Genomic DNA, 24889 nt, shown 5'->3' with positions numbered 1-24889 from the left:
ATGTATACATTGTACTTTTTACGCATACTATATAATTGAACATATAACTCCACATACAACACCAAAGACTTTCAAATGAGCCTGTGATTAAATGTAGTAAGTAATTTTCCCCCGACAAGGTCTCTTATTAATTCTGCAAGTACAGTAATAGCTCTTATCAATATGTACTACAAAAAGTTTAATTGAAATATCATGGAAATCAGTGAAATAACCCTCAATAGGACTGCTGAGATGATCCAATACAGCAAATTTTTCATTATCTTAGCATGAAACATCTCATCATCATCAACAGCTCTACTTAGCAACTACAACTAAAGAAATAAAAACACAAATTGCTTTTTAACGAAAAATCACTTGATACCTTAACGAAGTACTTATGATTAAATCTAGATGATAGCTGAACTACAAATATACGCATGTCGTTTCTCCTATTATTTGTCTAAGATTATTTTACTAAAAAACTCTTCCTAAGTGACTGCATCTTGGTTTTTATTTACTGAAGTTTTAGTCAATATTCACATATTTATTGTACATACACATTCTCTTCAAAAACAGAGTATATCCATTAAATATTCTTACCATCTGGAACAATTCCAGGAGTGGACTCCTGATCGTTGACATCTTTACTAACTGCATGCTCTGGGAATACCATTTGATCTTCAGGGCCTTCAACTTCCATTTCATTGTTATAATCTTAACAAAACATTATTAATTCTTTAGCTCAGAATGAGTTTTTTTTGTTGTTCATTAAGCCAACAATTATGATTTTTGTATGAGTAAGGGCAAATCATCAAAAACGCTGTAAGTTTTTCTTCAGATTTTTCTCTTTTGAACCACATATATATTTACATTTTTTAAAAACATGAAAATTATAATACATCAAAAGGTGGGCCAAGTGTGGTAGTTCACACCTGTAATCCTAACACTTTGGGAAGCCAAGGTGGAAGAAACACTTGAAGCCGGAGTTCAAGACCAATCAGGCCAACATAGTGAGAACCCATCTCTAAAACAATTTTTTTAAAAAGGTAACTGGCACATTATTTTAAAAGGGTATTTCAAAACTAAATACTGATGGCATCCTGGAAATGAAACGTTAGTAGTTAAGATGCTTAGTTACCCTTTTGATAAAGGGTATGATAAAGAGAACTTTTATAAAAGCTACCACTCGTAGTGATGAAAATGAAAAACAATCTGGTGAGCAGTTCTATTTCCTTTATGCTCCAAGACTCATGTTTATAACAGTAGGCTACTACTAAAACTATTCCATACCTGAACAAAATCTTGGGCTGAAGAGGTGATAATTAACTTAAAAAGGACATTACAAAACTACAACACGCTTAGAGAAAACTCACATTATAAAGAACAAACTAAGCAAACCCAAAGACTGGGGAACTTCCACTGTCGGCTTAAAGAACACAAGTGAAGGAAAGCATGATAGACCTGGAATTCAAATACTAAAAAAACTATCTTAAGTTACATTCGATTTTAGCCATCAGATTCAGAGATGACCAACATAACAAATACATTTAAAAGTTGAGAAACTGAGAACAAGATGGAATCTGGAATACAGGATCCTCTCTTCTTGATTAAAGCAATATATTGGTGACACATTGGCACAACATTACAAAAAAAAAAAAAAAAAAATCATTCTCAAGTTTACCTGTAGTGAGCTCAGCTATCTCCACTTCCTCACCTGGCTGTAAAGGATCCATCTCAGCTCCCAGGTGTTTACAATACATGCAGATATACTCTTCTTTGAGCTGAGGATCCAGTTCATGATCTGTTGGTTTGTCACACTCTAGGTGAACCCACCTGCAGTGATAAGCATACTTAAATAAAAGTTTCTAACGTCAAGTTATTGTCTAGGTAAAGAGAAGGCATTGCTGAAAAGCTAGATATGAAAATGGTTAATTAAGGATGAGAGGGGAGACGTTAGAGGGGTTGCTAACTGACAAAGGTTTTTTAAAGGATTTTTTTAAAGGACATCTGTGGATGTCACTAGAGATGCTGCCGTATTTTTTACTTGACATTTTTAAGCTATTTTTTCTTTACTTTCCCTATCAGTGCTCATTTCTAATGTGGTCTGGTCTTATCTTTTGCCCATTTACTTCCTTATGCCTTTGAGACTCAAAACCATCATTTAATTCCATCTATAACAGCAATCAGTACTGATGGAATTGCTACAGCGATAAAAACTTAGAAGCTGTAAGATGGTAGAGCAAATGACCACATGAATAAAACAACTGACAAAACAACTGAATAGAATAAGTATCTTCTTACCTTTTGCACATATTACAATGAAGCATGTCTTTCTGCAGTTCTGGATGATAGCACTTCCCACAGAAGGGACATAAGTTATCCTGCTGTTGGTAACAATTGTCACATATCAGGCAATTGTGATGCCACTGAGAACTAGACCGTGTGCCACACTCTATACATATTCTGCAATTCTAAACACGAGGAAAAACAAAAACAAAAACACTTTGTTATGCATTTGTAATTGTAGTTCTGATGTAAACCTTTAAAAAAGTCATGAATCATTTGTGGATTGTACGTTTAGCTTTTATTTTCATGACACTAATTGAGGGTATAGGCTTTTTTTTTTTTTTTTTTTTTTGAGATGGACTCTCACTTTGTTGCCCAGGCTGGAGTGCAGTGGTGCAATCTTGGCTCACTGCAACCTCTGCCTCCTGGGTTTAAGTGATTCTCCTGCCTCAGCCTCCTGAGTAGCTGGGACTACAGGTGTGCACCACCATGCCCAGCTAATTCTTGTGTTTTTAGTAAAGACAGGGTTTCACTATGTTGGCCAGATTGGTCTTCAACTCCTGACCTCAAGTGATCTGCCTGCCTCAGCCTCTGAAAGTGCTGGGATTACAGGTGTGAGCCACTGTGCCTGGGTATACACCTTTTAAAAAGCTGTTTTCAATGTCTGATGTGACCTCACAAAATCTGCACTGAAATCTCCAGGAAAATGTAAATAAGGGAATGGGGATATCCAGGAAAACATATAGGTGGAAGAGATGAAACCAAAAAGACAGCAACCCAAAACTCAAAAAAAGAAACATATTCTAGGATCAGGAAGTAATTTTTGTGGAGTAAGTCTACTCAACCTATTACACTGCAGAAAGCAAAATGGTGTTGCTACATATAGTATTCTTCTTGCTTCTTGGTAGCTTAAGAACTAAAAACTAAAACTAAAGAACTCTCTCTTAAAACAATAGCATGGCCAGCCTGGTGCGACAGGTTGATGTCAGTAATCCCAGCACTTTGGGAGGCCAAGATGGGAGGATCGCATGAAGCCAGGGATTCGAGACCAACCTGGGCAAGAAGACAAAACACCCCTTTTCTACAAAAAAAAAAAAAAAATTTAAATTAGCCAGGCATGGAGGTGCACACCTGTAGTCCCTGCTACTTGGGAAGCTGAGGCAGGAGGACAGCTTGAGCCCAGGAGTCTGAGGCTGCAGGGAGCTATCACGCCACTACATTCAAGCCTGGGCAACAATGCGAGACTGCCATGGCGGGTGGGCAAACACAGAGCATGGCCAACTCCATGTGACTTGGTGTCTGAAAATGTGAAAATAAATTGCTCCACATCAAAAGTCCAATGATGGCCCTTCATGTTTTTAGAATAGAGGGAGTGGTCCTATCCTTACCAAATTAGAATCGTTTATGAAGTAAAAGGCCAACCAGAGGCCAGCCAAAACTACTTCTGTGCCTGTGAGCTAGTCAGCCTTAAAATCCTGGGGATAAGGTTAATAAATTGTGGGGCTCTCATTACCCACCCCAAATTTCTAATCTAAAACATCAATAAAAAGGAACTTTATCTTTCTGTGCTACTGGGCTGATATGAAAGGGATGCTCACTTAAAAAGAGAAACTACTAGGAACCATAGATCAGAAGTCTTAAAGATTAAAATGAATGCACTTTAAAATACTGAGGGAAAAAATACTAAATAGCTGGGCATGGTGGCACAGAACTGTGGTGTCATCTATTTGAGAGGCTGAGGCAGAAGGATCTCTTGAGCCTAGGAGGTAGAATTCAACCTGGGCGACACACTGAGACCCCATCTTTTGACTACATATACATATTTTTTTAAAAGAATGTATTATCCTTTATCGAATGAGAACGAGAAAAGAAAAACAATCCTAAATAAAATACTATCAAACAGATCAATACCACGTTAAGAAAATAATAACTATGCCCAGGTGGAGTTTATACAAGAAATTCAAAGATATTTAATATTAGAAAAACCCATTAATAAAGTTTAACAAATTAAAAGGGAGGAGAAAAAAATCATTTCAATGCAACAGAGGCTTAAAGAAAGAAGTCTTTGGGAAGAATCAAAACCCATTCCTAATAACTCTTGAGAAAGTAAAAATGGATGGGTATTTCTCTAATGTGATCAACATAAATACTTCAATTCTAAAGGCAATACCTTATTTTATGGGGGAACCCTAGAGGTATTCCCACTAAGGACAGGAAAAAGCAAGGGTGCCTACTATCTCCACTACTATTTTAACATGTTTCTGGAGCCAATGCAAACATGGAAATAAATGAAAGCAGAGACATTAAGACCAAGAAAAGAAAAAACTCTATTTGTAAATAGAGTTGGAACATCCTAGAAAATTTTTCAAAAACTCAATAAAAGAATTCAACAAAGTACTAGGATATAAAATTAGCACGCAAAAGACAACAGAATTCACACACACAAATAACCAGTTAAAGGAAAGTAAGAAAACCCCCTTTATAACAGCAGAAAAATAAATATTCAAGAATAAGCTTAAATGTTCAAAATCAGTATTAAGACAATTATAAAACACTCCTAAAAGACACAAAACTAGACTTTAACAAACTTGTGAAGACATCCCTTGTTCTTGGTTAGGATGTCTTAAAATCAAGATGTCAATCAACTCTCACTAAATATATATATTTATGTTTTGGAGACATGGTCTTGCTTTGTAGCCCAGGCTAGAATACAGTGGCATGATCACGGCTCACTGCAGCCTCGACCTCCTGGGCTCAAGTGATCCTCCCACCTCAGTCTTCTGAGTAGCTGGGACTACACAGTGAGACCCTGTCTCTACAAAAGCAAAAAATTAGCTGGGCTTGGTGGTACACATAACTCCTAGCTAACTCGGGAGGCTGAGGCAGGAAGATTGCTTGAGCCCAGGTCAAGGCTACAGCGAGCTATGACCATACGACTGTACTATGGCCTGGGAGACAGGGTGAGACACTGTCTCAAACAAATAAGCAAAAAAAAAAAAAAAAAAGAACAAATAAACTAGCAGAAAATATTTGCATCATGTAACACAGATGAAGGCCTTACATCCCTAACTTATAAAGAACTCTTAAATTTAGGGGAAAAAAATGCCAAAATCTTCAAAAACAGGCAAAACACATGAACAGACAATTCACGAGAAGGAATAAAAACTGACCCTTAAACACATGGAAAAACGATCAACTTCACTCTTAGGAGAAACAAAAATTAAAACTACATTGATATACCACTTTTCACCCAGAAGACAGGCAAACATTCAAAAGCTGAACAAGTCATCCTGTTAGCAAAGATGTAGGAAAAGTTCTCTCATACATCTCTAGTAGCAATGCAAAGTACCGTAAGCCCCAAGAAAGGAAATTTGACAGTTTCTAACAAAGCTACATATGCGTACACTCCTGAGACAATAATCCTACTTCTAGGAATTTACCCTATAGATTTGTCCCTGAGAATTCAAAAATACATATGCACAAAGCTATGGACTGTAAAATCATTTATAATGCAAAATATTGTAAACTATCAAAATACCAGGCCGGGCGCGGTGGCTCAAGCCTGTAATCCCAGCACTTTGGGAGGCCGAGACGGGCGGATCACGAGGTCAGGAGATCAAGACCATCCTGGCTAACACGGTGAAACCCCGTCTCTACTAAAAATACAAAAAATTAGCCGGGCGTGGTGGCGGGCGCCTGTAGTCCCAACTACTCGGAGGCTGAGGCGGGAGAATGGCGTGAACCCGGGAGGCGGAGCTTGCAGTGAGCCGAGATCGCGCCACTGCACTCCAGCCTGGGAGACACAGCGAGACTCCGTCTCAAAAAAAAAAAAAAAAAAACTATCAAAATACCAAAGCACAGGCCACTGGTTGAGTAACCCATAGCACAGATACACAGTGGAGTGCTATGCAGTTGTTTAAAAGCAGAATGAGATCTCTTGAACTTGCCTAACTTGCCTGGAAGTGATTTCCAGATTTTATTACATGAAAACAGCAACATGCAAAAGAACATATACAACATGCCACCTTCAGTGAAAGTAAGAGCAATATATCTTCTTAGAGGAAAAATAACAGGAAGTTTAAAACAGAAAACAATGAAGTTAGTTACCTCCAAGAGGTTGAAGGAAATGGGGTATAAGTAATAAACAAGAGGCAGTGACAATTCTGAGTAAAACTTTATATAGCTTTGAGTTTTGAAAGTATACTAATATCTTCTATATTTAAAAAATTAAATCACTAAGAAAAGAAAGGGGAATAAAATCTATTACTGAGAGCAAACTGAAGCAGATTTGCTTTTTAGATGGAGCAACTGAATAAATGTGCTGACGTTGCTGCAACCCAGAATTTTTATTGTAGAAGAACAGACATGCAAGAATGAGAAGGCAAAGAACTCAGTGGAGAAGGATAAGAACTGGGGGTACTGGTGTAAATTCATTATTTCTAAGTTATGTACATGTAAGGGTATATGAATATCTATGTGTACAAATGGAAGTGTAGGGGTCTCCAATCTTTTGGCTTCCCTGGACCACACTGAAAGAAGAAGAATTGTCTTGGGTCATACACAAGATACACTAACACTAATGACAGCTGATGAGCTATGCACCCCCCCCCCCCAAAAAAAAACACCTCATAATGTTTTAAGAATATTTATGAATTTCTGTTGGGCCACATTCAAAGCCATCCTGGACCACATGTAGCCTGCGGGCCATGGGTTGGAAAAGCTTGTGTAAGTGTATACACATGCATGTATTTCCTGACACCACCAGGTGAAAGGGTAAAGAAGCAAACACCCTCCAGTAGCAACGAGCACACCCAATACCCACTCCCCACTAAAGGAATCCAGGACTGGGGCATGGGAGGTATAAGATGAGCTTGTAACATCTTGTTATACCAAAAAGTAATGAAGTGTTCACATAAGTGGTGAGGGCAGAACACTGGCACCAGCTTGAAGGAGCAACTGACAGCAAACATGGGACCATGTGAACACAAAAAATAATTAGGTAATGAGTTGTAAATGACTGACTGAAGATAATAGGAGCTCATGAGTCAGTATCAATAATTAGTAAGTTTAACATGTGAAAGAAGTATTCTTGCTTACAAAAGAAAGCAGAGGGCTAACTGGTAAATGTGGTGGGAGTGCTAAGAGCTGGAAATGCATCATTTGCAACCAAAAGAAAGCAGGTTAAAATGGCATCATCAGGCAGTAAGTTTTTTGTTGCTGTTGTTCGAGATGGAGTCTATCTCTGTCACCCAGGCTGGAATGCAGTGGCATGAGCTCAGCTCACTGCAAACCTCTGCCTCCCGGGTTCAAGCGATTCTCCTGTCTCGGCATCCTGAGTAGTTGGAATTACAGGCAGCCGCTACCATGCCTGGCTAATTTTTGTACTTTTACTACAGACAGGGTTTCACCATGTTGGCCACGCTGATCTCAAACTCCTCACCTCAAGTGATCCGCCCGCTTCAGCCTCCCAAAGTGCTGGGATTACAGGCGTGAGCCACCACCCCTGGCCTAGGGAGTAAGTTTTTAAAATCTAGAAGGAAGTTCTGAGGAAAAGCAAGATATCTGCATGGTCTTAAAGTGTCTCCTCACATACTGCTTTATTAGATACAAAGGAGGGGGAAAAAGAAGAAATTGGGCAACAGCCTGACCAGGTGATTCCCATGAGGGAAAGTGGAATAATGTATGCTTCCAGCTGTGATACCTTGAGGATGGATCAGCACTTTGCAGTATTCTGGCCAATAATGCATGCCTCTCATCTAATCATAAGGGAATATCAAAGACAAAATGGGGAATTTCTGTTTGAAAAAAGAAAAAAACAAGTATATTGGGAAGAACTCTATTCTTCAAAAATACCAATGACAAAAACTAAAATCCTAGAACCTACTTGGAGGAAGGGGTAGGTTATGAATGACATAAGATCAAATGACATAATTGGAATACGGCTAAACATACTACACTGATGTAAGTTTAGGAAGTTGACAGCAGGATTGTGATTTTTTAAGAATATTTCTATTATTAAGAAATACATATTGAAATAGTGGTAAAAAGGCGTAAGGTATGTAATTAACCCTCAAATGGTAGGGGACTGGGGGGAATAGAGACACACACATACATACACACACAAAGTGAGGGCATGCCCAATGATAATGAAATGCTAACAACTGATGAATCTAAGTAAATGGGATACGGGTATTATTTTTATTTTTTCCAACTTTTAGAGTTTGAACTTATTTTCAAGTAAAAATTTTCTAAAAATGCATAACACACCAACAGACAGACATTCTTGAGATAAAAATAGGACAAAGAAACCTATCTGACAACGACTGGTTTACAATAAAGATCCTGAAAAGATCACCCCGACTCCAGTTCACTAGAGAGCAGCCCCAAACTAGACCGACAGCCCCTTGGGGGCACATCGATTTGCCCCCACATCTCCAGCCTTGACCACAGTGATATTCACACACAGTAAACACTCAAATGTTAAATGCAAACAAATGAGCAAATTATGACTCAAGACTACAGAGAGAACTACAGAAGAATTTAACAGCAGAGAAATACAATCATTCTTCAAATGGTTCAAAGGACAAACCTTCCAAACCATGAAAAACTCTATGGTAACTGTTTCTGTGCTTACTTTGTGTTAGGCATTGTGCTGGGCACTTTATAGACACCACTTCATTAAATCCAACACCCCTGTGAGGTAACTACTATTAACCTTCTATACACTGACTTACGGAAGTTATATAGGTAGCCAAAGATCATAAATTTAATAATTGAAGAAGCTGAAATTTGACTCCACAGCATAAGCTTTTAACCACATTATAGTGCCTTCAAAGAACAGAATAAAAAGATTAAGTACCCAATAGTATTCCCAGAAAGTATGTAATTCTGTCACTCTGAAAGAGAACAGCAGATTACAAAGAGCAAATTAGAAAGGAGCACACCAAAGGGGAGACACAACAAGCTGAGAAAGAAAGAAACCCAGAATTCTCTACTAGTTCTCAAGATAATGAAAACCTTAATAAAGAAGATTAAGAGCAGGAGACAAAAATTATCCAGCAGTTACTAGATGCTATTAGAGAGTGTAAAGAAGGTAATTTTTTAAGTAAATATATATTTTTAAAAAGGTGTTGGGGCGGGGGGGACAGGGACTCACACACATCTCCCAAAGCTTTCAGGAAGGAAAAAAAGGATTATGATTAAATTTTTTAAAGTAAGATTTTTCTTGTGACAGCATAAATGAAAAAACTGAAGAAAATGTTTTCAGAGTATAAAAAAGAAAAATTTGTAATATGAAACATTATACTATGCCAAATTCTTATAGTCTAAAGGGAACAGTCTCTTTCAGACATGTAGGGTTTCAGAAAATTTATAATTCTTTTTAAAGGAACATAACCAAGACTCCAAAAGATTGAGGGTAAAGTTGGAATTAACAGAGGAAATATATTTTTTGCAAGAAAATTGTGTCAAGGTTTATAATCTAGGTTAATCAAATCAAACAGAGAAAAGGGGAATAAAAACTTCATTTTCGGTGGGGAATGGGAGAGGAGAAAATTTATATATTTAACATTCATAATAATTTACATTCACAAAATGAGATTCTGAATTATAAATCATTGCGGGAAGTAAAAGAAGAGAAAAATAGAAAGAAATTGTATGAACAATTTTGCCTCAAAATAGCCAAGCATTTCAATTACAACCATCAATCCAGATACCTCTATTAAGCTTTTCAAAAGATACATTTAAAATAACACAAAAGAATCCAAAATAAAAAGATGTGAAAAGATAACTATTCAACTGGCAAACTAACACCCTACGTGGCCATAGTGTCAGGCAAGACAAAATACCTGCCCTTCCTGATCCCTCAACAAAAAACACATTACATAGAATAAAGAACAATTTTATACTGGCAAAAAGCACAACATACTAACACTGGCCTGACCTACTTGCTAAGTAACAGCCACAAGGTATTTGTTTAAAAATATGATAAACTGATAGGAACAATTAATAGTGGTCAATTGTAACAACTTGTTAAATCAACATGTCAAAAATAAGGTAAAAGGACTTCATCTAGCTAAATGAAATTAATAAACACAAATGCTACACCTTTAAAAAGTCACTGCTTCAAGTATCAAAACATTTATTTAAAAAAACCTACTTTAAATTATCTGATTAAATGAAATTAAAGCATAAATTAACATACTTCAGCACAACTTAAAAAAAGATAAAGCTGTTCTGTAAGGTATATACATACATAAAGTTACAAATACAATAAATTTGGCTTCAGCCAAAGCTATAGCCTAAGGTAAACTTACCGTCTTAAATGTCCTTTTTCCTTAGGGAAGGAAAGAAAATGAATTACAAATTCAACTTCGTATTAGAAGTAAAAAGGCAAGTAGAGGAACTGAGTGAAGAGTATAAATATGCAAATCAGTCAAACAGCAGAGTTTTTCCTTTCCAATAAGTCATTCAGCAAGAGAAGGAATCTGAACTACCTGAGGAAGCAGGCCAGAGGTCATCACAATTCCTCAGCCCTCAGGCTCCACTTCCCAGGTAGCCACAGCTGAGCACAGTTACCCAGCAGCTCTTTTTTTCCCCAGGAGAGAAGGCCCCTCCCCTCACTCCCCACCACTCAGGCAGAAGCCTAATAGAACTTGCTGAAGACCACAATAGAACCTGGTAATACGGCTTTCAGCTCTAGGTCCAAACCTCACTGGCAGGGGCAGGGCGCAGGTGCGGAATCTCTGCTTCTGCAGCCACCTCCTCCCCATCCTCCACCCCTCCCCCCGCCCGCCCACCTCGGGAACCTGAGGTTCTGGCCACATCACCTTCCTTTCCCAGGCCCACCGCCTCCTCACTAGAAAAAGCAATTCCAAGAAGGGCAATGACGACGCTGTGCCTTCCACTCCCGCGCACGGGCCATCAGGCCCTCTCCAGCTCCAGGAAAAACCCACTCCAGGCCCATGCAGCACCTGAGGGTCATCTCCATCCCTCAACCTCTTAACACCAGTAGCCCAGGAAGACTAAGCTTAAAAGCTAAACCACACCTCGGATTCCAAGGGCCATCTCCACCACCCCACTGCCCCCCACCCGGCTCTGAACACCTCACCCTGGAGGGGCAGAAGCCAAGTGAGATAGGAAGTAAGTTAATAAGTTCATCGGCATATTTTATAATAGCTCAAAATTTTAAACAACCCAAATGTTCACCAATAGGTGATTCAATAAACAAATTGTGGTATCTCCAGCACTCAGTAATAAAAAAGAACCACTACTGACCTGTGCAGCAATATAGACGAATTTCAAAATAATTACACTGAGTTAAAGAAGCCAGACCAAAAACGAGTATATACTATATGAAGCTTTTATTAAACATTCTAGGAAGTGAATACTAATCTATAGTAGAAAAGCAGACTGGGAAGACAGAGGTGTTTGAACAGCCGCAAAGCAAGCCAACAGGCACCATGAAACTTTTGGCGGTGATGACTATGTTCATTATCTTGAAGAGTGTACAGTTTATTGTATGTCAATTATAAGTCAATAAAGCTGTTTTTTAAAAAGCTGATGGTAATGTATAGATTTGAATAGGTATCCGATTCGTCCGTTCTCTATATAAAACATACAGAGGATTTAAAAAAAATAAACAACTTACTTTGCATTTCCAGCCATTAGTTGGTACTGATTTCATAACTGGTTGAAGACAAAAAGTATGATACCCTTTGTCACACGTATCACACACTAGCATCTTGCTATCTTCTCCCGATTGTCTAAAAAATAAGATAGCATTAATGATGCCTTATCTTTAAACTTACGTTTTGTAACATAAGTAATCATGAAAATAATCAGTCCTGGGAATTGCACAGTTCATAAATACCTCAGTATCTGTTTTGTCTCTGCAGATAATAACAGAGGTAACCCTGCCATAAGGATTACCTCCTAAATGGTAATCTTTACTCAATGCTCACTTATGGTTAACTTGCTCTAGCCATTTTAGGATTCATGCAAAGGAGGAAGAGTTAAGGCAAGATGAATAGCCTCTGGTCTTTTCTTTTAGAATATAACTTTCGAGAGGAAGGCGCTATAACTGCTAGGTGCTACTGTGTGGAAAGGAACAAATCTTGAAAAGACACTGTCATATAATGTAAAGATGATCAAGTTTGGCATCAGATTTCTGTTTGTATTCAGGCTGCTGTTTTCTAGCTGTGTCACTGAACAACTTAGACTAAAGCTCTCTGAGTTTCAGGTATAAAACGGGAATAAAAAAGATTACTGTGAGAATTAAACGTAATGCAGGTTCAAGTGCTTAGAATGTCTATTAAGCAATTAAATGCTGAATAATTATTTCAAAATACAAACCTTGTCATAATTATTAAGAATTACAGTTGAAAACCTAAAACCTTTCTCTAAACACTCTTCTGCCCCCAAAGATTAGGCCCCTGTCCGATAGCATTATCTCTGTTGAGATTTTTGACTATTAATCACTTTCAGATACTATGATTTTAATGTCAAGAGGAGGGAAAAGAAAAAATGGGGAATGCAAGAAGAGTTGAGAGAGGAATCTCTGAACGAAATCTGGGGGATAAATAGAAGTCAACAGGAAGATGGGTCAGTTGGCCTCCAGTTATTATTCAGTTCAACCTCTACATAAAAAGTCACGTTTTATCTCTTCAGCTACATGGAAAGATCTTGGAGAAAAAGCACTCTTCCTTCAAGTTCTTTCAATCCTTCCCAAGAAACTGAGTGCAGATACAAGGTACCGAATAAATGTTTACTGATATTTTATCTAATTTTTACCAAAATATGAAGGTATGTAGTCCTATTTATGTCACATAACTCTAAGATATCAATGCTTATTTCTTATCAAATTAAATAATAAAAACAGACTGATCATGGCAGTTGGGCATAATTCTTGCTGGTTACAACAAAAATCCTCAGCCTGTAAATGAAGATGCTGGTAACATCCCCAAATCATCGAGGTCATTAGAATCATGGGGGTGCAAGGGGAAATCACAGAAAAGACTGGAGAAATGACCAAGAGATTAAATACAATAGGAAAAGATAACCCCCTTACAAATTTGTAAATGCCACACATTTCGTTTTGGAATTATGCTGACCAGGACCTACTCAAGGTGGCTTTCAGAGAGATGCAGATGTACATTAAAATAATAGAAACTGTCCTTCCTGGAATGGAAATTCAAACACATGACTGATTTTTTGGTTCAACTCTAATTCTTCTACTTCTGTAGTTAGAGGTTTAAATCCTATTAAATCTCCTCCCCAGTCCCCCTTAAGAAAAGCTGCTTTATTCTTCTAATGCATGTTTTAAATTGTTAACATCGCTTATTTTTTAAATTGTTGGCAAATTTAAATTAGCTTTTTAGACAATCAGAGCAATTTAAATTATTAAAATCAGTTTTGTTTAAACTTCTTTCAAAATAATATAAATGTTAATATCCAGTAATGTTTTAAAGTATGATGAAGTCACTCTGAATGAATATAGCTAAAATATGAACAACCTTTATTATACTACACAAACCTTTAGCACCTATTAATAGGATCCCTCTTAAACTCAATACACAGCTTTGAATTGAAATTAAAACTTACTTGCAGTTCTGGCACACTTTGCACTCAGGACATTGCCAACCTGCACGTTTTAATGGAGTAACCGCTATATCCAGGCACATTCCATGATAGTGCTGACCACAAGTAGTACAAAAGAACTGATCTAAGAGGTCTCCCGGGCTGTCGCACACTGCACAGTTTGCATCTTCCTTTGCTACAATTAACAGTAAAACAATGAAATTGTTGTATAAGAATTTAAAATTTTTCTGACTTTACAGTAAAATCATTCGAAAGGATTTGCATCATGAACCTTTCAGACATTTGAAGTTATTCACATTGAATTGTCATCTAATCAGAAAGAGGTATCAATAAAAACACTAGGGAATTTAATCTAAATGTAACCACATTAAATTTAATCGTATAGTTTTGCAATTATTTGTGGCTATATCTACTTGAGACCATAAGCAGTTCTTTAATTTTCTATTCCTAATGCCAATGATAATGCTGGATACCTAATTAATGCTCAATATATGCTGATTGGAAAGAATCAAACAAGGAAAATACCAACTGAGAAACACTTTGCAGTATAACATAAACATTTTCTTTGAATGTTAAATTTATTTTGAAATTACAAAATCAGGTAAGAGACAAAATCAAGAAACGTTAATATCAATTAAACTAAGATGCTTCTTAAGCATAAACAGACTATTCAAATCACATAAGGGCTTTTTTTAATCACTGGAAAATGTCTTGTGTAGAAGAACATTAAAGACAGAAGCTACACATTCATACATAAACAATTACTTAATATACTAAATTATATATTCATCTATATTAATTTCTAGTTGTAAAAGCATTAAAATCCACATAATTATGGACATCATCCATCCCTAAATGTGGATTAAAACAAAATGTACTAACAGTTCTTTTAACATATAAAACAGAAAATAAATATAAGGATAAAGTGCCCTGCCAAATATACAATTAAACTTATGCATATTGAAAAATAAGAAGGAAAATAATTCTAAAATCATACCAATCTTAGATAATATGTAAAAAAAATGCCTGTATATAACAAGTATCACAAAGTATATGAATCTTTTCATTTTTTGAGGGTTTGATCATTCCTATTATTGACTCATATGTTCTTTCTTTTCCAGTCAAGCATATCATACCAACCTTAGATAATATATATAAATATGCCTGTATTTAACAAGTATCACAAAGTCTATGAACCATTTTTTTTTCCTTTTTTTTGAGACCGAGTTTCACTCTGTCACCTAGGCTAGAGTGCAGTGGCATGATCTCGGCTTACTATAACCTCTGCCTCCCAGGTTCAAGGGATTTTCATGCCTCAGCCTCCCCAGTAGCTGGGATTACAGGCATGTGCCACCACACCCATCTAATTTTTATATTTTTAGTAGAGACGGGGTTTTGCCACATTGCCCAGGCTGGTCGCAAACTCCTGAGCTCAAGCAATCCTCCTGCCTCAGCCTCCCAAAGTGCTGTGATTATAGGTGTGAGCTACTGCACTCAGCCTTTTTTCCATTTTTGGAAGGTTTGGTCAGTCCTATCAATTCCTCTCTGACTCATACGTCCTTTCTTTTCCAGTCAAGCATCTTAAAACAGAGTAAAAATATATTTCCTTTATTTGTACAGGAGTCTGCAAACTTTTCCTGAAAAGGGCCAGATAGTAAATATTTTAGGCTTTGTGAGCCACAGCAGTCTCTGACAAAAAGTCTACTTTTTGTTTTTATTTACACGCTTTTAAAAATGTAAAAATAATTCCTCGCTTGAGGGCAGTTACCAAAAAACCGGCTTCAAAATTTGGACGCTGGCTGGACCTCTGATACATTTCACAGAGGCTGGCTTAGCACCTACTACTCATCTGAAGCTACTTGAGTGAGGCTGCCAATGCACACAGGAAACCAGATGGTTACGTTTTAGTCTTTGGTTTTTTTTTTGCACTTTGTAGCATTTGCATTTCTAACCACTTCCACATTAAAATGCCCCCTTCCTTAGTTTCTATCATGGCAACTCTCTCCCAATTTCTCCTTAGGTTTTCCCCTACTTTCGTCTCATCCACCTTTGTTGGCTGGCTTTTGTACCTATGCAATCTTTCTAAATGCTGGAGTTTCTTAGGATTTCATCCTTTTCCTTCTTTCCTAATCCCCCATAGTTTCCCTTTGTGATCACATCAACTCTCACACCATAAAATGCCACCATGATTCCCAAATCTATACTATTGGCCCTAGAATTCTTTCGTAAGCCCCAAACCTTTATTCTTCAAGTCTTACTGGATCTCAATAGCCAGATGTTCTAATAACATTCAAACTCAACTGCTCAAAAGTGAAACTTTTTTAAAAAACCAAAACATCATCCATTTTTCTCAAGAATGGATAAAGGCAGAAACCTTAGTATCATTGTTGACACAGAACTCGGCCCTGACCCAACACATCCAGCCAGATCCCAATTCTTATGTATTAAACTTCCTATACATACATCATTCTTCCTTATATGTTTATAGTTTAGTCTAGCATACTAAGTTGGTGCAAAAGTAATTGCAGTTTTTGACTTTACTTTTAATGGCAAAGACCGCAATTACCTTTGTACCTACCTAATATTCTGTCTTGCTAATTGCATTATCTTCTGCATCAAACCATCCATAGTTATGGTTCTGACATCCTCTCTAAATCATTTTCTACACATCCAGAACAATCTTTCAAAAATGTAAATCTGTTAACCTCTGTATAAATTAAAACTCTACCAATACCTCATTTTTCACCTAAAAGAAAATCAGAATTTTCAAGTATAAAGCAAAAAGGCCCTTATCTCCCTTTCCGACTGAATCTTAGAACAACTCCCTATTGTGTGGTCATGGTGGGTTGTCTGCCATGCACCTCACATAACCTGCTATTCATGTTTGTGTGGTCGCACACATTCTGTTCCCTCTGCTTGAAATTTTGTGTTTCTGTCGAGCTTGCAGCCTTCAAAACTCTGCTCATGGCTGGGCACGGTGGCTCATGCCTATAATCCCAGCACTTTGGGAGGCCAAGGCAGGTGGATCACTTGAGGTCAGGAGTTCGAGACCAGCCTGGCCAACACGGTGAAACCCAATCTCTACTAAAAACACAAAATTAGCAGGGTATGGTGGCACACACCTGTAGTCCCAGCTACTCAGGAGGCTGAGGCAGGAGAATCGCTCGAACCCGGGAGGTGGAGGCTGCAGTAACTGGAGTTTGCGCCACTGCACTCCAGCCTGGGCGACAGAGACTCTGTCTCAAAAACAAACTCTGCACATTATTTCCTGAATACCTATTACCACACCCAAATATTATCCATTTAGTTGTTGAATATTACGTTTTCCCATATGTTTATAAGAAACTTCTGTTACATAATCAATTAATTACAGCACAACTCTGTGAATCCTTGAAGGACTGGGGCCTTAACTTTTTTAACTTTGTATCCCCAACTGCCTAACATGAATCAAGTCTTATTGAACATATTTTAAGTGAAGGACTTAACTGCTAAAATCACTTTTAAATGGCTCCTAAAGTGACAGGCATTTAAAATAAATCATTAATCTAAAAATGAAAGCGTCATAAATTAGTTCATTTTTGATAGAAAGGACATAATTGGGATAATTTATTTTTCTTAATATTAAAGAGTACCAGTATTTATCTTTCAAAACATGTACATTTAAAAATTGATCTCTTTTTGCTCACCTTAAAACTGTTTAAAAATTAGGGGAATACTCAACTATCAGAAACTAATTATCAGATAATCAATTCATTTTTCTATTATACTTTCCTAGGAACACTAAAATGCTTCTGTGAAACTTCCTAGAGTTTGCTCCCCTGACACTTCAACTTGCCATGGCAGCTACTAGCGACATGTGGTTTCTGAATAAGTGAAATGTGATTAGTTCAAATTGAGGTGTGCAGTAAACATAACATGCACGCTGGATTCCAAAATCTTAATAGGGGAAAAAAGTCAAGTCTCTCAAAATTTGAAATATTACTATTTTGGATGATTGAATTAAATAAAATTTATTACAATTATTCCCAAATGTTTCCTTTTACTCTTTTTAACATGCCGACTAGAAAAATTACTTATGTTGCTCACATTATATTTACACTGCACAGCACTGTTTATACAACAAAGCCCACTCTGCAACAAGACAACTGTCACTGTCACAAAACCCCCTTTTTTTTTTTTTTCTTTTTTTAGACGGAGTCTTGCTCTGTCGCCCAGGCTGGAGTGCAGTGGCCGGATCTCAGCTCACTGCAAGCTCCGCCTCCCGGGTTTACGCCATTCTCCTACCTCAGCCTCCCGAGTAGCTGGGACTACAGGCGCCCGCCAACTCACCCGGCTAGTTTTTTTGCATTTTTTAGTAGAGACGGGGTTTCACTGTGTTAGCCAGGATGGTCTCGATCTCCCGACCTTGTGATCCGCCCGTCTCGGCCTCCCAAAGTGCTGGGATTACAGGCTTGAGGCACCGCGCCCGGCAAAACTCACTTTTTAAACTATGATGATTTCCACCAATTCCTTACTGACAACCTTGCTGTGTTACTGGATTACTATGGATCATTGGTAATAAATTAGTCAAAGAAAAACATCCATGTAATACATCCGGTGCAAAAACACCTAATATGCCTTCCTTATGTGAAAAACAATAATCTTTAAAAGCACTACACAAACAAATGAGGTTGGTTCCAACCCTCCCAGTCAGGGAGATGTGTGGGAATACTGAAACAACCTTTTGGAGGTCATGTATAAGAAGATTATCGATACTACTAGACAGCTTTGGTGTCATGTCAGAAATTAACTATGCATATTTAGAAACACATATGTCTGTAAGCCAGAGACATTAAGTTTAAAGTAATACTCAACTAAGAAATTTTTCTTTAAACAGCTGAAAAAGCAAAAAGACAGGCTATAACTAAAGATAATTTAAGAGGGGACAGGAGTAAAATCCAGGTCTATGTGGCTTCTAAGATCAGGCTCTTGACTACTAATCAAATTGACTCCTCAGCAAACTTCACTACTCATCAATGGAAGTGATGAGTATTTGAGTATACACAAAAGTAGACATGAAATGCCAACAGTGGCATACAATGAAGAAGTTAAATGAAGTAAGGGGAGCAAGGTTCTTATGGCAGAAGAAAAGTGAGAGGAAACAAAATAATCATCTTTGGAGAAAGTCATTTCCTAAGAGACAGCTGAAAAAAGAGAAGAGGGAAATAAAAAAGACAAAAACATTGAGCTTAAATTAGAATGGAGCTTATCATAGATCCTTAAACTTGATGAAGCTATTGCTTAAGAAAGTCCAGACAACACGTAAGAATAAAAGCATTGGTGAACAGCAACAAAAGTTAAAATAGCTGTCATATAGTGTGAATTTAAGAAGGACCAAATCGGCATTGCTTTCTAATTTCCATCAAACCCTATCATCTGCCAATTTTCATTACTGGCAGGACACTGTGCTGGGTGATTTGCCTATGAAAGGGAATCTCTGGAAAGAAAAAATAAATCATGGATGTCATTCAAAGAGGCTAGACCATATCATTGGCAGGTAGATAAGAAAGGTCAGAGGACTGACAGAATTTAGGGTAAAAGAAAAGCAGCAGGACTTAATGTCAAGAAATACAAAGATAACCAAAGAAAAGAGGCTGGAGTTAAAGCTTAAGTGAAGTAAAAGGAATTAAGCTAAATGAGTAAATACATTGAGGAACAGGGGGTGAATTAAGATATGTAGCATTTCCATGTTTAAACCCTGCAAAGACTTCTCATTGCAGACTGAATAGAACCCAAACTCCTTCCCTTGCTTACAAGGCCTACATGATCTAGCTTTTGTTCGCCTTGATGATGTCTCTACTACCCACCTAGTAGGCTACTACGCTCCAAGTAAAATGACATGCTATCTGTTCATGAATCATGCCAAGTCCATTCCTCAAGGTCTGTGTAGTAGTCTGTTCCCTCTCCCTGGAATGCTCTTTCCTCCTGGTCAGGAGTTCAAGACCAGTCTAGCCAACACAGTGAAATCCCATCTCTACTAAAAACACAAAAAATTAGCCGGGTGTGGTGGTATGCGCCTGTAATCCCAGCTATTTGGGAGGCTGAGGCAGGAGAAATCACATGAGCCCGGGAGCCAGAGTTTGCAGTAAGCCAAGATCACACCATTGCATTCCAGCCCAGGTGACAGTGCGAGACTCCATCTCAAAAATAAATAAATAAATACATAATCCCAAAGAAATCTAATTTAGTCATTTAGGCCTTGATTTTACACCACTGACTTAGTTTGAGGGCTGTTATAAGAACCAGCCCTATGAAACTGATATTTTTCTACTACAAGGTGGCTATACTTTAAGACAATTTTTCATTGCATTGTATCAAGTGACGTCTTATTATATCATTATATCAAGTGACGTCTTGCTATAAATAGTAAGAATCAGATTAAGGGTTCATATTTCCTTCTTTGTACTGACTGCTAAAAAGGTATAGGGCCAAATTTGTGGTTACGTCTAAGATTATATTTTGGGGGGGAGTCTCTCTATTACCTTCATATTTATCCTATCTAAATTTTCCATTGTCAAATTTCCTTACTTATTTTTAGTTTTATCCTATTGCTCATGTGTTTTTATGAGTCTCTATAAGTCTATTTTGGAAAAAGGCAGAGTACTCATAATTTTAGTATATCTTTTAGCTTTATGTTGCCATAAACCTTTCATTACATACATGATCAACGATAGCAAATTATCTCACCTCAGTACTTATTTTACTATTCTGCAAACTGATTTATGATTGCTAAGATTAACTGAAGGTATACACTACTAGAACACAGTTTTCAGTAGAAAGTAGCACTGCCATTAAGTAATAAAATGTCCTAACATTAGAAAAACATTCTTATAAAAGTTTGCATGTTGTTTACTGAGGTCTAAAGCATAACTACAAAAGGCTGAATAAAACTCAGATGCTTACACACGCACAAAATTGTTTTATTGAGATGACAAAGTGTATTTATTATACCGCCCAGAATATAATCCACTCTGATAACTGCCAGTTTATGTACTTGCTGAAGTAACTTGGTACATAAATAGTAGCCGTAACAGTTGCTGTGCATGAAAGTTCTATTCTTCCAGATTTAAGAGTGTGCAATCCAAAGCATTTTAAAACTTTAAATCCCTTATTTATTAGCCTAAATGTAAGTTAAAATTTAAGTTTGCCTTACCTATAATTTGTCTGTACACTAGGTTACTAAGGGCAGTATGATTACATATGTGAACACAAAATAATTTTAACAGAAAATGAAATCATTGTACTCAACAAAGATAAGGGATAATGATCATGTAGACGAACTGTATTTGAGATTAGTTTAAGCCTGGGTAACTATATTTATGTTTCACAGACCTGGAGAAGACAGGAAAAAAGCTTTTATCAACATTGCTAAGGAACAGGTAAAAGTTAACATTAGGTAACTGAGAGGTGACATAAAAAAGATTGAATAAAGTATCATGGAGATTTCATAATGAGATTGGAAATTCAATAGACTACAGGAAAAAAATCCCAAAACATACATGCTCACTGGGAAAACACATAGTAAGAAAAAGGAGAGCTCTCTCTTTAATGATACAATAGTAAAGAGTTATAATTTCCTGTATAATGTAAATTTCAAGCACTTAAACATTTTCACTGAATTATAAAATACTATTTGGAAAAGAAAGAAAAACTGCACAACTGCAGATTACAGATGACCAAGACAGATGAATCATGAAAAGGTGCTAGCAGAGATTTCTGTCACACGTATCAGGGATACACAATTTCTAAGAATTTCAGAAGTGTTTGGTGTTCCTATTAATGTAAATCCTGAAATAACACCTGAATGAACTGTATTCTAATTCTTCAACTGGATGGCTTTTTAGTGTAAAACATGTTGAATACTGATTAACTTTTTAATAAATTATTTTATAGTATAAATTAGAAATACTGCATAGTCAGTATTTACGTCTTTCTACAGTGGTTTTTAAAATGTTTTAAGAATAAAAAAGTATGCAAACTTTATTTGATTTTTCTGAGGAAATAACTTTTTGGATTTAACTTCAATGAAACCATTGATAACATTTCCCTCCCCAAGGATCTCTGGCGAAGATCTCTCAGATTTTAAAGATTATGTATTATTACCTTTTAATACAAGTAGAATAACACTCAGGGAATTTACAACATTTGTTATTGTAAGTACATTGGTTGAAGTTTTTAAAAAATCTATCCGTAGTAAACTTACATCTTTCGGGAGCTTGGTCAATGTGTTCTGGACAAAGCAGGAAGATGTGACTGAAATCCTGAAAGGTGCCGGCTCCTGCAGCACAAGGATAATGATACATCTGGGTACATTTCTCTTCACAGCATTTGATAGTGGCTCCAAGGTGCTTACAAAATGCACATCGCTGAAAGGGGTAAAGGAGAGAAATCTCTTTATAAAACCTTGAAAAGGGATATTCAAATATAAGCTGGGAAGGTGTAAAAAACTCTCTGTATATCACAAGTAAAACAAATTGAACCTGCAAAATATTAAACAAAGGATTAGTTAAAAATAACAAAATCTACATTACTCCATTTAGTACTTTGTGTGCTACCAACTCATCCTTCCATTCAAATTAGAAAGTTAGAATTTCACTTTTTCCTTATAGTTTCAAAAATAAATTCTGAAGCATTTTTGAAACAAAAACCTAAAGATTTTTTAAAAGAGCAAATAGTAATGTGGTTAAAAGGGCAGGTTTCTATATTGAGGATTATTATAAAGTTTTTAAATCCCACCAAAACCAGTAACAGGAATATATATTATTTATGAGACACATTACTATTTTTTACCCAGCCTAGAAATAAATACAAAATAAACTCATCAATTATAAGTTAACAGGGACACAAATGGTTAAAGACTCACACACAAAAAATTACATACTTCAATGCAGCAATCAATTTCAAATTTCTTAACAAAAGATGGAAATGCGGGGAAAAAAATTAGTCATCTGATATCTTTCCCATTTCAACCTGCCTCCATTATCTTGCAAGTGGTAAAACACACAGAAATAAGCCCCAAACAAGAGGGGCAGTCTAGGGTAAGTGAACACATAAGAAGTCAGAACAAATTATCTAAAATGTTGCATTTACTTATTCAGTTTTCCCTTAGAATGATTCATAAACTCTTCCTCATTCTCCCAAGTCCACTTTGAGCATCATTTTCTTTGAGCAGAGTTTGATGGACCCTGTACCATACAGTATGAAATCTCTCTGTGGGAAATGCCTATCTAATACATATTTTTGTTTACACCATTACATGATCATTGTTTATCTTTTCCTCATCCTAGTCCAAGATCCTTCAATCGTGGTGCCATACTATCTTTGTATCCAAAGCACCAAATGCTGCTTGATATAGGCCCTAATAGATAGGTGTTCCTGTTTATATATACCAAAAAGACTTAACTTTTGGTGATCTTGTTTGTAAGTGTGGCTCATAAATAGCTTAGTTGAGATAACTGGAGCCTCATGTAACAGAGACAGTTGGACCCTGCTAACATTACTGTGGATATCTTCACATGTTACTACACTGACTCTATATTCTGCTAATTAACCAGAAACTACAGTAGTTAAAAGTATAATTGTTTTCAATGTTTTAAAAATAATACATGGGCCGGGCGCGGTGGCTCAAGCCTGTAATCCCAGCACTTTGGGAGGCCGAGACGGGCGGATCACGAGGTCAGGAGATCGAGACCATCCTGGCTAACACGGTGAAACCCCGTCTCTACTAAAAATACAAAAAACTAGCCGGGCGAGGTGGCGGACGCCTGTAGTCCCAGCTACTCGGGAGGCTGAGGCAGGAGAATGGCGTAAACCTGGGAGGCGGAGCTTACAGTGAGCCGAGATCACGCCACTGCACTCCAGCCTGAGCAACAGAGCCAGATTCCATGAAAAGAAAGAACAAAAGAACGAAAGACAGGAGGGAAGGAGAGAGGGAGGAAGGGAGGAAGGAGAAAGAAAGAGAAAGAGAGAGAAAGAGAAAAAGAAAGAAACAGAGGGAGGGAGGGAGGGAGGGAAGGGAGGGAGGGAGGGAGGGAGGGAGGGAGGGAGGGAGGGAGGGAGGGAAGGAAGGAAGGAAGGAAGGAAGGAAGGAAGGAAGGAAGGAAGGAAGGAAGGAAGGAAGGAAGGAAGGAAGGAAGGAAGGAAGGAAGGAAGGAAGGAAGGAAGGAAGACAGAGAGGAAGGAAGGAAGACAGAGAGGAAGGAAGGCAGGAAGGCAGGAAAAAGAAAGAAAATTAAAGCAGAAAAAAAGAAAGCTAAGTGACTCTTGGTGTATCTTCCACAAATTCTGACTGCAAGGCAATAGACCACTATAGCTTCTAAATAACTCATAAACACTAATTACAGTTGTGACACTTTAATTTTACATAAATATACAGAATAACATTTCAGTTCTATTTTGGCACTCAAGGGTATTAATGCATTAGAAACACAGAAAAAAATAAATATCTGTCTTCATTGATAAAGTGTCATAACAAGCTTTCACAATACAGGTAATTTTTTGTATTATAACTCCCAAGGTATCTATATAAATATGTTTAGTGCACTAACAGAACCCAGAATTAACTACAAATACAACACCTTGGGTAGTCTAAATGTCTGAACAGAAAGGCCACATAAATGTCGAGAGAAAAAGTACAATCAATCTGTTGAAAAATGTTTATAACAACTCATTAACATAACAAAATAATTTCTGCTGAATTGATAAAATCTAAAATTGCTTATTTTGATACCATATGGAAAGTTTTGCAGAAGCCTTTTGCACTAAAAATAATCTTGGCAGACAAAATATAATGAAAGGTAAGTATATAATAACATAAATAATTTAAATTCACCATCTTCTCAGTGTCTTTCTCATTTTAGAAATACAAATATGTTCTCTTAATCAAACCTACAATGAAAAATATTATATGACATTAGCTAAACTACTATGAAAAGTACTGGAATATATCTAACATACTAATTTACAATATCATATAAAGATATCAGTG

At 37.0% G+C, this 24889-nt stretch overlaps 1 protein-coding gene across 27 annotated transcripts in view; it reads right to left on the bottom strand.

The window, feature by feature from the left end:
- Positions 1-24889, bottom strand: part of KMT2C (lysine methyltransferase 2C) — a 302450-nt gene that overhangs the window by 123226 nt on the left and 154335 nt on the right. For 26 of the 27 annotated variants that reach the window (XR_007724532.1, XR_007724542.1, XR_007724544.1 and 23 more), the window contains exons 7-12: positions 22106-22268; positions 13867-14038; positions 11915-12029; positions 2281-2450; positions 1661-1812; positions 580-693 (exon numbers count right to left, since the gene is read on the bottom strand). Coding sequence is in view for 1 of the 27 variants with exons in the window: in XM_050785764.1 (XP_050641721.1) it covers positions 580-693; positions 1661-1812; positions 2281-2450; positions 11915-12029; positions 13867-14038; positions 22106-22268 (886 nt within the window). In the remaining 26 variants the exon portion in view is untranslated. The remainder of the gene's footprint in view (positions 1-579; positions 694-1660; positions 1813-2280; positions 2451-11914; positions 12030-13866; positions 14039-22105; positions 22269-24889) is intronic. The other variant, XR_007724552.1, reaches the window with a different exon arrangement.

The sequence above is a fragment of the Macaca thibetana genome, chromosome 3 (genome assembly GCF_024542745.1).
Source record: "Macaca thibetana thibetana isolate TM-01 chromosome 3, ASM2454274v1, whole genome shotgun sequence".
NCBI classification, from domain to species: domain Eukaryota; kingdom Metazoa; phylum Chordata; class Mammalia; order Primates; family Cercopithecidae; genus Macaca; species Macaca thibetana.
This window is presented reverse-complemented; position numbering and strand designations above follow the sequence as displayed.